Genomic DNA, 15,207 nt, shown 5'->3' with positions numbered 1-15,207 from the left:
TATTCCCCAGGCGCTCTCTTTTGACGACTTCTGTAACCGTAATAGCCTTGGTTTCATGCATGTTAACATTAGAAGCCTCCTCCCTAAGTTTGTTCTATTCACTGCTTTAGCACACTCTGCCAACCCGGATGTTCTAGCTGTGTCTGAATCCTGGCTTAGGAAGACCACCAAAAATTCAGACATTTTAATTCCAAACTACAATATTTTCAGACAAGATAGAACTGCCAAAGGGGGCGGTGTTGCAATCTACTGCAAAAATAGCCTGCAGAGTTCTGTCCTACTATCCAGGTCTGTACCCAAACAATTTGAACTTCTACTTTTAAAAATCCACCTCTCTAAAAACAAGTCTCTCACCGTTGCCGCCTGCTATAGACCACCCTCTGCCCCCAGCTGTGCTCTGGACACCATATGTGAACTGATTGCCCCCCATCTATCTTCAGAGCTCGTGCTGCTAGGCGACCTAAACTGGAACATGCTTAACACCCCAGCCATCCTACAATCTAAACTTGATGCCCTCAATCTCACACAAATTATCAATGAACCTACCAGGTACCTCCCCAAAGCCTTAAACACGGGCACCCTCATAGATATCATCCTAACCAACTTCCCCTCTAAATACACCTCTGCTGTCTTCAACCAAGATCTCAGCGATCACTGCCTCATTGCCTGCATCCGTAATGGGTCAGCGGTCAAACGACCTCCTCTCATCACTGTAAAACGCTCCCTGAAACACTTCAGCGAGCAGGCCTTTCTAATCGACCTGGCCGGGGTATCCTGGAAGGATATTGACCTCATCCCGTCAGTAGAGGATGCCTGGATATTTTTTTTAAATGCCTTCCTAACCATCTTAAATAAACATGCCCCATTCAAGAAATTTAGAACCAGGAACAGATATAGCCATTGGTTCTCCCCAGACCTGACTGCCCTTAACCAACACAAAAACATCCTATGGCGTTCTGCATTAGCATCGAACAGCCCCCGTGATATGCAGCTGTTCAGGGAAGCTAGAAACCATTATACACAGGCAGTTAGAAAAGCCAAGGCTAGCTTTTTCAAGCAGAAATTTTGCTTCTTGCAACACTAACTCAAAAAAGTTCTGGGACACTGTAAAGTCCATGGAGAATAAGAACACCTCCTCCCAGCTGCCCACTGCACTGAAGATAGGAAACACTGTCACCACTGATAAATCCACCATAATTGAAAATTTCAATAAGCATTTTTCTACTGCTGGCCATGCTTTCCACCTGGCTACTCCTACCCCTGTCAACAGCACTGCACCCCCAACAGCAACTCGCCCAAGCCTTCCCCATTTCTCCTTCTCCCAAATCCATTCAGCTGATGTTCTGAAAGAGCTGCAAAATCTGGACCCCTACAAATCAGCCGGGCTAGACAATCTGGACCCTTTCTTTCTAAAATTATCTGCCGAAATTGTTGCCACCCCTATTACTAGCCTGTTCAACCTCTCTTTCGTGTCGTCTGAGATTCCCAAAGATTGGAAAGCAGCTGTGGTCATCCCCCTCTTCAAAGGGGGGGACACTCTTGACCCAAACTGCTACAGACCTATATCTATCCTACCATGCCTTTCTAAGGTCTTCGAAAGCCAAGTCAACAAACAGATTACCGACCATTTCAAATCTCACCATACCTTCTCTGCAATGCAATCTGGTTTCAGAGCTGGTCATGGGTGCACCTCAGCCACGCTCAAGGTCCTAAACGATATCTTAACCGCCATCGATAAGAAACATTACTGTGCAGCCGTATTCATTGATCTGGCCAAGGCTTTCGACTCTGTCAATCACCACATCCTCATCGGCAGACTCAACAGCCTTGGTTTCTCAAATGATTGCCTCGCCTGGTTCACCAACTACTTCTCTGATAGAGTTCAGTGTGTCAAATCGGAGGGTCTGTTGTCCGGACCTCTGGCAGTCTCTATGGGGGTGCCACAGGGTTCAATTCTTGGACCGACTCTCTTCTCTGTATACATCAATGAGGTCGCTCTTGCTGCTGGTGAGTCTCTGATCCACCTCTACGCAGACGACACCATTCTGTATACTTCCGGCCCTTCTTTGGACACTGTGTTAACAACCCTCCAGGCAAGCTTCAATGCCATACAACTCTCCTTCCGTGGCCTCCAATTGCTCTTAAATACAAGTAAAACTAAATGCATGCTCTTCAACCGATCGCTACCTGCACCTACCCGCCTGTCCAACATCACTACTCTGGACGGCTCTGACTTAGAATACGTGGACAACTACAAATACTTAGGTGTCTGGTTAGACTGTAAACTCTCCTTCCAGACCCATATCAAACATCTCCAATCCAAAGTTAAATCTAGAATTGGCTTCCTATTTCGCAACAAAGCATCCTTCACTCATGCTGCCAAACATACCCTTGTAAAACTGACCATCCTACCAATCCTCGACTTTGGCGATGTCATTTACAAAATAGCCTCCAATACCCTACTCAACAAATTGGATGCAGTCTATCACAGTGCAATCCGTTTTGTCACCAAAGCCCCATATACTACCCACCATTGCGACCTGTACGCTCTCGTTGGCTGGCCCTCGCTTCATACTCGTCGCCAAACCCACTGGCTCCATGTCATCTACAAGACCCTGCTAGGTAAAGTCCCCCCTTATCTCAGCTTGCTGGTCACCATAGCATCTCCCACCTGTAGCACACGCTCCAGCAGGTATATCTCTCTAGTCACCCCCAAAACCAATTCTTTCTTTGGACGCCTCTCCTTCCAGTTCTCTGCTGCCAATGACTGGAACGAACTACAAAAATCTCTGAAACTGGAAACACTTATCTCCCTCACCAACTTTAAACACCAGCTGTCAGAGCAGCTCACAGATTACTGCACCTGTACATAGCCCACCTATAATTTAGCCCAAACAACTACCTCTTTCCCTACTGTATTTAATTTATTTATTTATTTTGCTCCTTTGCACCCCATTATTTTTATTTCTACTTTGCACATTCTTCCATTGCAAAACTACCATTCCAGTGTTTTACTTGCTATATTGTATTTACCTTGCCACCATGGCCTTTTTTGCCTTTACCTCCCTTCTCACCTCATTTGCTCACATCGTATATAGACTTGTTTATACTGTATTATTGACTGTATGTTTGTTTTACTCCATGTGTAACTCTGTGTCGTTGTATCTGTCAAACTGCTTTGCTTTATCTTGGCCAGGTCGCAGTTGTAAATGAGAACTTGTTCTCAACTTGCCTACCTGGTTAAATAAAGGTAAAATAAAATAAAAATAAAAAACTAAACGTTGACTTCTGCTTTATCCCAACCCCTCTGAAAGACATACATATACCGTTTAAAAGTTTGGGGTCACTTAGAAATGTCCCTGTTTTTCTTTTATTTAACAGTGGGTTAACTGGTCTAGGAACAGTGGGTTAACTGGTCTAGGAACAGTGGGTTAACTGGTCTAGGAACAGTGGGTTAACTGGTCTAGGAACAGTGGGTTAACTGGTCTAGGAACAGTGGGTTAACTGGTTTAGGAACAGTGGGTTAACTGGTCTAGGAACAGTGGGTTAACTGGTCTAGGAACAGTGGGTTAACTGGTCTAGGAACAGTGGGTTAACTGGTCTAGGAACAGTGGGTTAACTGGTCTAGGAACAGTGGGTTAACTGGTCTAGGAACAGTGGGTTACCTGGCCTAGGAACAGTGGGTTAACTGGTCTAGGAACAGTGGGTTAACTGGTCTAGGAACAGTGGGTTAACTGGTCTAGGAACAGTGGGTTAACTGGTCTAGGAACAGTGGGTTAACTGGTCTAGGAACAGTGGGTTAACTGGTCTAGGAACAGTGGGTTAACTGGCCTAGGAACAGTGGGTTAACTGGTCTAGGAACAGTGGGTTAACTGGTCTAGGAACAGTGGGTTAACTGGTCTAGGAACAGTGGGTTAACTGGTCTAGGAACAGTGGGTTAACTGGTCTAGGAACAGTGGGTTAACTGGTCTAGGAACAGTGGGTTAACTGGTCTAGGAACAGTGGGTTAACTGGCCTAGGAACAGTGGGTTAACTGGTCTAGGAACAGTGGGTTAACTGGTCTAGGAACAGTGGGTTAACTGGTCTAGGAACAGTGGGTTAACTGGCCTAGGAACAGTGGGTTAACTGGCCTAGGAACAGTGGGTTAACTGGTCTAGGAACAGTGGGTTAACTGGTCTAGGAACAGTGGGTTAACTGGCCTAGGAACAGTGGGTTAACTGGTCTAGGAACAGTGGGTTAACTGGTCTAGGAACAGTGGGTTAACTGGTCTAGGAACAGTGGGTTAACTGGCCTAGGAACAGTGGGTTAACTGGTCTAGGAACAGTGGGTTAACTGGTCTAGGAACAGTGGGTTAACTGCCTTGTTCAGAACGACAGATTTTTACCTTGTCAGCTCAGGGATTCAACCTTGCAACCTTTCGGTTACTAGCCCAACAGCTCTAACCACTAGGCTACCTGTCTCTAACCACTTGGCTACCTGCTCTAACCACTAGGCTACCTGCCTCTAACCACTAGGCTACCTGTCTCTAACCACTAGGCTACCTGTCTCTAACCACTAGGCTACACTAGGCTACCTGTCTCTAACCACTAGGCTACCTGTCTCTAACCACTAGGCTACCTGCTCTAACCACTAGGCTACCTGTCTCTAACCACTAGGCTACCTGCTCTAACCACTAGGCTACCTGTCTCTAACCACTAGGCTACCTGTCTCTAACCACTAGGCTACCTGTCTCTAACCACCAGGCTACCTGTCTCTAACCACCAGGCTACCTGTCTCTAACCACCAGGCTACCTGTCTCTAACCACCAGGCTACCTGTCTCTAACCACTAGGCTATCTGCTCTAACCACTAGGTTACCTTCTCTAACCACTAGGCTGGCTACCTGCTCTAACCACTAGGTTACCTTCTCTAATCACTACCTTCTCTAACCACAAAACAAGACAGTCGCAACAAGATCACCTGAACACAGGCCAGTCGCAACAAGATCACTTGAACACAAGACAGTCGCAACTAGATCACCTGAACACAGGACAGTCACAACTAGATCACCTGAACACAGGACAATCACAACAAGATCATCTGAACACAGGACAGTCACAACAAGATCACCTGAACACAGGACAGTCACAACTAGATCACCTGAACACAGGACAGTCACAACTAGATCACCTGAACACAGGACAGTCACAACAAGATCACCTGAACACAGGACAGTCACAACTAGATCACCTGAACACAGGACAGTCACAACAAGATCATCTGAACACAGGACAGTCACAACAAGATCACCTGAACACAGGACAGTCACAACAAGATCATCTGAACACAGGACAGTCACAACAAGATCACCTGAACACAGGACAGTCACAACTAGATCACCTGAACACAGGACAGTCACAACTAGATCACCTGAACACAGGACAGTCACAACAAGATCACCTGAACACAGGATAGCCACAACTAGATCACATGAACACAGGACAGTCACAACTATTATTACTTTAGGCCCAGATTCAATCCGGACAGCTGAAGATCCACGTTATAGCGTGATTGATGTTTAAAGGTCATTCGCGATTGATCCAACATATGCCGGGTTTACTGTGAATTGCGTTCTAAAAGATGCAAAGCCCGAAACGGAGCGATGGGATTGGATTGAATTTAGCCCCAAGTAGTAGTCTGCTGTTGTGTTTACGAAGAGACTTATGAGTGCATAAAGTACTGCATTTGCATGTGATCACTCCCGTAGTGCATTTAAAAAGTCTAGCATAGGCTGCATACAAGCAGTCATATGAAGTCTAACTAACTCTAAACCATCTCTCTCTCCCCCCCCCCCCCCCCCCATCAGAATTCATCGAGGGAGTCTCACAGTTCAGTGTCAAGGGGGACAAGGAGTCAAAGCTTCGGTGTAAGTAGACAAATCTACTGCAAATCCATCTCCGCTACTTCCTCTCCATCTACACACCGTTTCACCATATACAAAGTTACAACAATGTGTACTACAAAGACAAAACCAAAAGCGCCATGTGGTTGTTTATTCTGTATTTACACACGTTCCTGCTTCCTTCCCCTCCTCCAGTCGCCACAGTAGAAACAGAATGCCTGAAGGTTAATGATGAGGCGTTCTCCGAAACACCAAAACAAAGCTCTGTGTTCAAACCACTGTTGTCTATTTACACGCGCATTCCTGCACACTCCCTCCTACACCTCTTTTTCCCATCCTCTCCACCCCTCCCTCTACCTCCCCCCTCTCCTCCCCTCTCTAGTTGCCTTCCGGATCTACGACATGGACAAGGATGGCTACATCTCCAACGGAGAGCTCTTCCAGGTGCTGAAGATGATGGTAGGAAACAACCTGAAGGACACCCAGCTGCAGCAGATCGTGGACAAGACCATCATCAACGCAGACAAGGACGGAGACGGCAGGATATCCTTCGAAGAGTTCTGCTTAGTAAGTCTAAGGTCTTACTGTCCGGGGGGAACTGTGTTGTCCGGGGGGAACTGTGATGTCCAGGGGGAACTGTGTTGTCCGGGGGAACTGTGTTGTCCGGGGGGAACTGTGTTGTCCGGGGGAACTGTGTTGTCCGGGGGGAACTGTGTCGTCCGGGGGGAACTGTGTCGTCCGGGGGGAACTGTGTCGTCCGGGGGGAACTGTGTCGTCCGGGGGGAACTGTGTCGTCCGGGGGGAACTGTGTTGTCCGGGGGCAACTGTGTTGTCCGGGGGCAACTGTGTTGGGGTGGTTAAAGTAAATCTCTTTTTTCCAAAGTTCTGATTGGAGGATTCCTGTTATCTGGAAGGAACAAGCAGGGATAGAGCATGTTCCAGAACTTTGCAACCCTATTCGTGGGGGGGGGGGGGGGGGGGTGCTATGGTTACACCTTAGAGATTGCTGCCCCAACGTATATAGAGATATTGGACACTGGTCACTAGTCATGGTTCATCCTGCTGTCCACTTCATATGTAAATACTGTATTCTAGTCATGGTTCATCCTGTTGTCCACTTCATATGTAAATACTGTATTCTAGTCATGGTTCATCCTGCTGTCCACTTCATATGTAAATACTGTATTCTAGTCATGGTTCATCCTGCTGTCCACTTCATATGTATATACTGTATTCTAGTCATGGTTCATCCTATATAACTACTGTTGTCCACTTCATATGTATATACTGTATTCTAGTCATGGTTCATCCTGTTGTCCACTTCATATGTATATACTGTATTCTAGTCATGGTTCATCCTGTTGTCCACTTCATATGTAAATACTGTATTCTAGTCGTGGGATCATTCTTTTTTTACAGTATTTCCCGATCCCTTAATTTTTTCCACATTTTTGTAACGTTACAGCCTTATTCTAAAATTGATTAAATAAATAAAAATCCTCACCAATCTACACACAATACCCCATAATGGCAAAATTGATGGGACTATGAGACTCGAAATTGAGCTCAGGTTTCCATTGATCATCCTTGAGATGTTTCTACAACTTGATCGGAGTCCACCTGTGGTAAATTCAATTGATTGGACATGATTTGGAAAGGCACACACCTGTCTATATAAGGTCCCACAGTTGACAGTGCATGTCAGAGCAAAAACCAAGCCGTGAGGTCGAAGAAATGGTCCGTAAAGCTACTAGACAGGATTGTGTCGAGGCACATCAGCATTGAAGGTCCTCAAGAACACAGTGGACTCCATTTTTCTTAAATGGAAGAAGTTTGGAACCACCAAGACTCTTCCTAGAGCTGGCCACCCGGCCAAACTGAGCAATCGTGGGAGAAGGGCATTGGTCAGGGAGGTGACCAGGAACCCGATGGTCACTCTGACAGAGTTCTGTGGAGATGGGAGAACCTTCCAGAAGGACAATCGTCTCTGCAGAACTCCACCATTGGTGGAGTGACCAGAAAGAATGAAGCCACTCCTCAGGAAAAGGCACATGACAGCCCTCTTGGAGTTTGCCAAAAGGCATCTAAAGACTCTCAGACCATGAGAAACAAGATGATCTTGTCTGATGTAACCAAGATTGAACTCTCTGGCTTGAATGCCAAGCGTCACATCTGGAGGAAACCTGGCACCATCCCTACGGTGAAGCAAGGTGGTGGCAGCATCATGCTGTGGGGATGTTTTTCAGCTCAGGGTCTGGGAGACTAGTCAGGAGCAAGGCAAAGATGAACAGGGAAAAGTACAGAGAGATCCTTGATGAAAACCTGCTCCAGAGCGCTCAGAAGCTCAGACTGGGGGCGAAGGTTCACCTTCCAACAGGACAAGTCTTCAGGGACAAGTCTCTGAATGTTCTTAAGTGGCCCAGCCAGAGCCCAGACTTGAAAACCAATCGAACATCTTTGGAGAGACCTGAAAATGGCTGTGCAGCTTCTGCAGAGAAGAATGGGAGAAACTCCCCAAATTACAGGTGTGGCAAGCTTGTAGCGTCCTACCCAAGAAGACTCAAGGCTGTAATCACTGCCAAAGGTGCTTCAACAAAGTACTGAGTAACGGGTCTGAATACTTATGTAAATGTGATATTTTTTCAAAATGAGCAAAAATTTGTAAAAGCCTGTTTTTGCTTTGTCATTATGGGGTATTGTGTGTAGATTGACGAGGGGGAAAAACTTATTTAGTGTAACATTAGAAGTGCTATGTGTAGATGACATGACTCGAGCCAGTTTCTATCTGAAAGGTCTGCATTCTTTTTTCTTTTTTTTGTTAAATTTTACCCCTTTTTCTCCCCAATTTCGTGGTATCCAATTGTTAGTAGTTACGATCTTGTCTCATCGTTACAACCCGTACGGGCTCGGGAGAGACAAAGGTCGAGAGCCATGCGTCCTCCGATACACAACCCAACAAAGCCTCACTGCTTCTTAACACAGCGCGCATCCAACCCGGAAGCCAGCCGCACTAACGTGTCGGAGGAAACACTGTGCACCTGGCGACCTGGTTAGCGTGCACTGCGCCTGGCCCGCCACAGGAGTCGCTAGTGCGAGATAAGGATATCCCTACCGGCCTAACCCGGACGAAGCTAGGCCAATTGTGCGTTGCCCCATGGACCTCCCAGTCGCGGCCGGCTGCGACAGAGCCTGGGCGCGAACCGAAAGTCTCTGGTGGCACAGCCATAGACCACTGCGCCACCCGGGAGGCCCAGTGAAAGGTCTATATTCTGTTTCACTCTCCTGAATGAGCCATATTTGGCACGTTTCTCTAAAGCCTTCAACTAAAATGCTCTGTCCATGTGTGAGTATTATTTTTGGTTTGAGCTGGTTGGTTTGAGCTGATTGGACCATGGTTATGATTGGTTTGAGCTGATTGGACCATGGTTATAATTGGTTTGAGCTGATTGGACCATGGTTATGATTGGTTTGAGCTGATTGGACCATGGTTATAATTGGTTTGAGCTGATTGGACCATGGTTATAATTGGTTTGAGCTGATTGGACCATGGTTATAATTGGTTTGAGCTGATTGGACCATGGTTATAATTGGTTTGAGCTGATTGGACCATGGTTATAATTGGTTTGAGCTGATTGGACCATGGTTATAATTGTTTTGAGCTGGTTGGATCATGGTTATAATTGGTTTGAGCAGATTGGACCATGGTTATAATTGGTTTGAGCTGATTGGACCATGGTTATAATTGGTTTGAGCTGATTGGACCATGGTTATAATTGGTTTGAGCTGATTGGACCATGGTTATAATTGGTTTGAGCTGGAGCAGGTTGTTGTGGAGGGATTGTGTGACTTCATTTGAAGAGACTCATTCATAAAAATAGCTGAGAGTGCAGGACAGTATTAAAGAACATACAAGGGGTTAACAGCATACAGTAGTTATACTAGTATTAAGGTAGTTAACAGCATACAGTAGTTATACTAGTATTAAGGAGTTAACAGCATACAGTAGTTATACTAGTATTAAGGAGTTAACAGCATACAGTAGTGATACTAGTATTAAGGGGTTAACAGCATACAGTAGTTATACTAGTGTTAAGGGGTTAACAGCATACAGTAGTTATTCTAGTAGTGAGTTGTCTCTCTTAGGTAGAACCATGTTGCCAATAGCGTTAAGAATCAATCTGTTCCAATCTGCTTTTGGAATTAGAATTGGAATTGGAACTATAATTTCAACTAGAATTGGAATTAGAATTGTAACTAGAATTGGAATCTGAATTGGAATTAGAATTGGAACTAGAATTGGAACTAGAATTGGAATTAGAATTGAAACTAGAATTTGAACTAGAATTCAAACTAGAATTGGAATTAGAATTCGAACTAGAATTGGAATTAGAACTAGAATAACAATTCTAACTCAATACTTGTGTTCCTCCTCTCTTCTCCTAGGTGGTGGGTGGCCTTGACATACACAAAAAGATGGTGGTGGACGTGTGAGCCCATCCCTCCGCTCCTCTCCCCCCCTCGCTTTCTTCTCCGTCTGTCTCTGAAGATCTGCTCAAGACATCTGACAAACGCTCTCTGTGTATTTCAATGGAAGTATTCTCTCTCTCCTTGAAGCCACTTTTTTTCTCAAGAAACCACGAGCCTCGTGAAGCCAACTGTGTTATTGAACTCCGATCCTCTCAATAACCCGAAGAAAGACAGATATTCTTGTTTGTAAAGAACATCCCAGTTCAATGGAGGAGGGAGGGGGAGAAATGTTTGCTTGTTTATATTTAGTTCATTTTTTTCTTTGTTATTTTTTTTTTAAATATTTATTTTCGTTCTGGTGTCTTTTTTTTTTTAAATACACAAATACTCATGTAATATCTATAATGGCTCTCTCGTGGTTAAATGTGACGTTATCTGAGGTGTTACATTAAATACAAAAAATACTTGATTTCAGTTACAATTGAAAAAAGTAGGGTGTGCGGTGCCAACCAGGACATACCCAGAAACCAGCTGATATTGTTATCACTATGAACTATCCACATCGCTGTCAGTGACGGATGACTAGTGTGTGATACGTCAAGCGTTCCCTACGTCGTCACATGATGACTAGTGTGTGATACGTCAAGCGTTCCCTACGTCATCACATGATGACTAGTGTGTGATACGTCAAGCGTTCCTACATCGTCACATGATGGCTAGATGCACGTTTTATTTTCACAAATAAACAGCCATTTATTTTGTTCCATTTCCATCCTCTTGAGCAAGTTGTGGTTAGATCAGTTAAACTTCCAATCACATGAAACATACAATATAATGTTATTGTAACATGAGTGTTTTATTTATATTTACTTATATTGTCGGAAATTGTTATTCTGTTTCTTGTCAGACTTTCTGGAAGAAGAAAAAAACGAAATGTCAAGTAGAGATACACGCCAAGAAAGTGTTTTTGTCATTTATTGACTTTGATGACATGTTTTTACGTTGAACAGTCTGTATCGGTCTACATAACAGTCACCCAATCCAAAGTAACAGGTAGCCTGGCAGTTAGAGGTTAGCCAGCATCCAGAGGGTTGCCAGTTTGAAACCCGAGGTCGGATGGGAAAAATCGTTTGGGAAGTGAACAGGCAACGAGATGGTTGTTGGTATCAAATCCTAGGTGATCTTGAGCAAGGCACTTAACCCCGTACAGCAACTGTTCCACGGGCTCGGTGGTAAGGCTGCTCCAACCTGTGTGTGTGTCTTTCGGAGGGTTTTGGAATAGTCACGTTTCAGTTGCACCTTGAATAAAGTGGCCTAGAGCGCATCACTCAAGTTGAAGAATCTCTCTTCAAGTCATGGAGCGCATCTATGAAAATCTATTGTATTACATTTTGAACTGAAGTTTGGAGGAATATCCTGAGCCTAATGACATCGAGATTGAAAAAAATTCTCGACATAGATTGTAAATGTCAGTGTGTTTTTGAGACAACATGTAAGGGATAATCAACAAGATACGTTCTATGGACAATAATGCACGACGTTGAAGATAATGCACGACGTGGAAGGTGTGTTCCACGACGCGCTAGCGGAGCGAAACTAACCTTCCACTGAATTGCACTATTTCCCAGAGAGCCTGAGTTGATTATTCCTTTTATACCACAGCTATAAATTAAACACGTTTGCCGCTAGAAATGTGTTAATTTGCAAAGTAGCTAGAAAGTTGCCACGGGAACCAAACAAACAGACTTGCTAGTTTAGTTATTAAGCAAACCATCGGTCCAAGCTTGCTATAATGAAAATCTAATTCAAAAATGCAGTTTTTCAAATATACTTTTGTTTTTAAAAGCAGCTTAAACATATAACATGTAAGAATGAACTATAGCCATTGAATTCTACCGTGCTGAAATACTGTGTGTTATAGGGAAATAATGCACGCTCTGGAATGCCCTTCAAGCCAATCAGAAACGAGTATCCAACAATGCCATGGTATAAATAATGTTAAGGCATCATATTGAGACTCAACTGTAGGCCGCATTGTTAGTTTTGTAACCAATAGACACTGAGTGTACAAAACATTAAGAACACCATCCTAATATTGAGTTGCACCCACCCCCAACCCTTTGCCCTCAAAACAGCCACAATTCATCGGGGTATGGACTCTACAAGGTGTTGAAAGTGTTCCACAGGGAGGCTGGTCCATGTTGACTCCATTGCTTCCCACAGTTGTATCAAGTTGGCTGGATGTTCTTTGGCTGGTGGAGCATTCTTGATACACACGGGAAACTGTCGAGCATGGAAAAACCCAGCAGCATTGCAGTTCTTGGTACAAACCAGTGTGCCTGGCACATACTAACATACCCTGTTCAAAGGCACTTAACTCTGTTGTCTTGCCCATTCACCATCTGTCTGAATCTGCACACACACACAATCTGTATAAATTGTATCAGGGCTTAAAAATCATTCTTTAACCTGCCCTTCATCTATACTGATTTTTATTTAACTAGGCAAGTCAGTTAAGAACAAATTCTTATTTTACAATGACGGCCTACGCCGGGACAAACCCTCCCCTAACCCGGACGACGCTGTGCCAATTGTGCGCCGCCCTATGGGCCTCCCGATCACGGGCGGTTATGATACAGCCCGAGATCGAACCCGGGTCTGTAATGATGCCTCTAGCACTGAGATGCAGTGCATTAGACCGCTGCGCCACTCGGAAGTAGATTTAATAATCGACTTCATACCCTTCACCTGGATTCACCTGGTCAGCCTACGTCAACGGATAGAGTAAGTAGGTGTTCCTAATGTTTTGTCCACTCAGTGTATACACTGTATACTAGATTAGGTAAATGTTATCAATGTGCAAATGGGATGGTGTATATTTTAATGTTTCTTCTTTCACCACTTGCTTTCCTATCACGAATGCCTCATCGTTCCTCTCCCTCTGCGGTATTAAAAGCAGGGAGATTAACACAAGCATTTACCAAACTACCGTATTTAAAGGGGAGGTGGGCATCCCTGGCAAAATGTAATAACAAAATGGTGTGTCGGGTTGGCTTTGAGTGACCTGATAGGTTGGTTTGGACACCAGTGATTTGTTGTCGGGTTGGCTTTGAGTGACCTGATAGGTTGGTTTGGACACCAGTGATTTGTTGTCGGGTTGGCTTTGAGTGACCTGATAGGTGGGTTTGGACACCAGTGATTTGTTGTCGGGTTGGCTTTGAGTGACCTGATAGCTGGGTTTGGACACCAGTGATTTGTTGTCGGGTTGGCTTTGAGTGACCTGATAGCTGGGTTTGGACACCAGTGATTTGTTGTCGGGTTGGCTTTGAGTGACCTGATAGCTGGGTTTGGACACCAGTGATTTGTTGTCGGGTTGGCTTTGAATGACCTGATAGGTGGGTTTGGACACCAGTGATTTGGTGTCGGGTTGGCTTTGAGTGACCTGATAGGTGGGTTTGGACACCAGTGATTTGGTGTCGGGCTGGCTTTAAGTGACCTCATTTCCTGGTTCGGACACCAGTGATTTTAGTGAGAAACATTGAGTTGGAGAGTCATCGGATGTGTATCAAACGGCACCCTATTCCCTATGTAGTGCACTACTTTTGACCAGGGTTGGCACCCTATTCCCTATGTAGTGCACTACTTTTGACCAGGCCTCATAGGACTCTGGTCAAAACGCCTCCCATTTGCTTGCAGGATTTTGGTTGCGCATGTAGATGATCCATTTAAATAATCCTCTTGTTAATTAACACATGAATGGTGATGTTAGTAATTGTGATATTTAATCATCTACTGGTGGCTACAATATGGATATGTTCGCATTATGAGCAGTAATCCAAACAAACTGAACTATTTAGGTGTTTAGTATTTTCCTCCCGGATCAACGAGATTATTCTTCTTTTTTTTTCCCCAGTAAAAGGTCTGTTTCCTGCGTCAACTGCTACACACTGCACTCTGCTTTCACGGGGAGATATGATGCTGTTGGTTTTTGTATATATGTATTTATGCAGATCCATCTTTCTGTTCTGTTGTCCTTATAGTTCCAGACTGCTCCTTAGTTTTGCTACTTTTTCTATTTTCTTTGAAGGAGTCTGTTTTATTTGTGGGTTTTTTTAGTATGTGGAAAATGAAAATGGTTTAAGTTTGAGATTTCTTTTTCCCCTTTTCTCTGCATTCTGCATCTGATGCTGTGAGACTGTTGGAAACGTGATACTGAATGACAATAACAAATAAATACACTTTGAAACATTGTAAGTATTGGCTTTGTGTGATCACTTTGTTTCCCTGGTGTGTAGGGGGGGGGGGGGGGTTCTGTTTCCCTGGTGTGATGGTTAATGGGCCAAGATGGCAGACGCTAGTCTCACAAAAAAGTAACAGTTTCACATTACAGTTTTCACATATTTATTAACATGAACTCATATTTGCACGTTGACTTACACTGCCGTTCAAAAATGTACTTGTTTTTTTTTTAAAGCACATTTTTTGTCCATTAAAATAACTTAAAATTGATTAGAGATACAGTGTAGACATTGTTAATGTTGTAAATGACTGTTGTAACTGGAAACGGCAGATTATTTTCAATGGAATTTCTACGTAGGCGTAGAGAGGCCCATTATCAGCAACCATCACTCCTGTGTTCCAATGGCACGTTGTGTTAGCTAATCCAAGTTTATAATTTTAAAAGGCTAATGGATCATTAGAAAACCCTTTTGCAATTATGTTATCACATGTCATGTTCTGACCCCAGTATTTGTGTTATTTGTTTGTTTGAATGGGTCAGGACGTGAGTTGGGTGGGCATTCTATGTTTTGTGTTTCTAGGTTGGTTTTCTGTGTTCGGCCTAGTATAGTTCTCAATCAG

The 15,207-nt window shown here is 44.2% G+C and overlaps 1 protein-coding gene across 1 annotated transcript in view; it reads left to right on the top strand.

Moving 5' to 3' along the window:
* The window catches only part of LOC139376998 (calcineurin subunit B type 1-like), a 60,748-nt gene extending 46,151 nt beyond the window's left edge, over window positions 1-14,597 (top strand). Inside the window, exons 4-6 of the mRNA XM_071120048.1 lie at window positions 5,845-5,904; window positions 6,263-6,447; window positions 10,324-14,597. Of these exons, the coding sequence (XP_070976149.1) occupies window positions 5,845-5,904; window positions 6,263-6,447; window positions 10,324-10,371 (293 nt within the window). The 3' untranslated portion in view covers window positions 10,372-14,597. The remainder of the gene's footprint in view (window positions 1-5,844; window positions 5,905-6,262; window positions 6,448-10,323) is intronic.
* The last annotated feature ends 610 nt before the right edge of the window (window positions 14,598-15,207 follow it).

The sequence above is a fragment of the Oncorhynchus clarkii genome, chromosome 20, assembly GCF_045791955.1.
Source record: "Oncorhynchus clarkii lewisi isolate Uvic-CL-2024 chromosome 20, UVic_Ocla_1.0, whole genome shotgun sequence".
NCBI classification, from domain to species: domain Eukaryota; kingdom Metazoa; phylum Chordata; class Actinopteri; order Salmoniformes; family Salmonidae; genus Oncorhynchus; species Oncorhynchus clarkii.
This window is presented reverse-complemented; position numbering and strand designations above follow the sequence as displayed.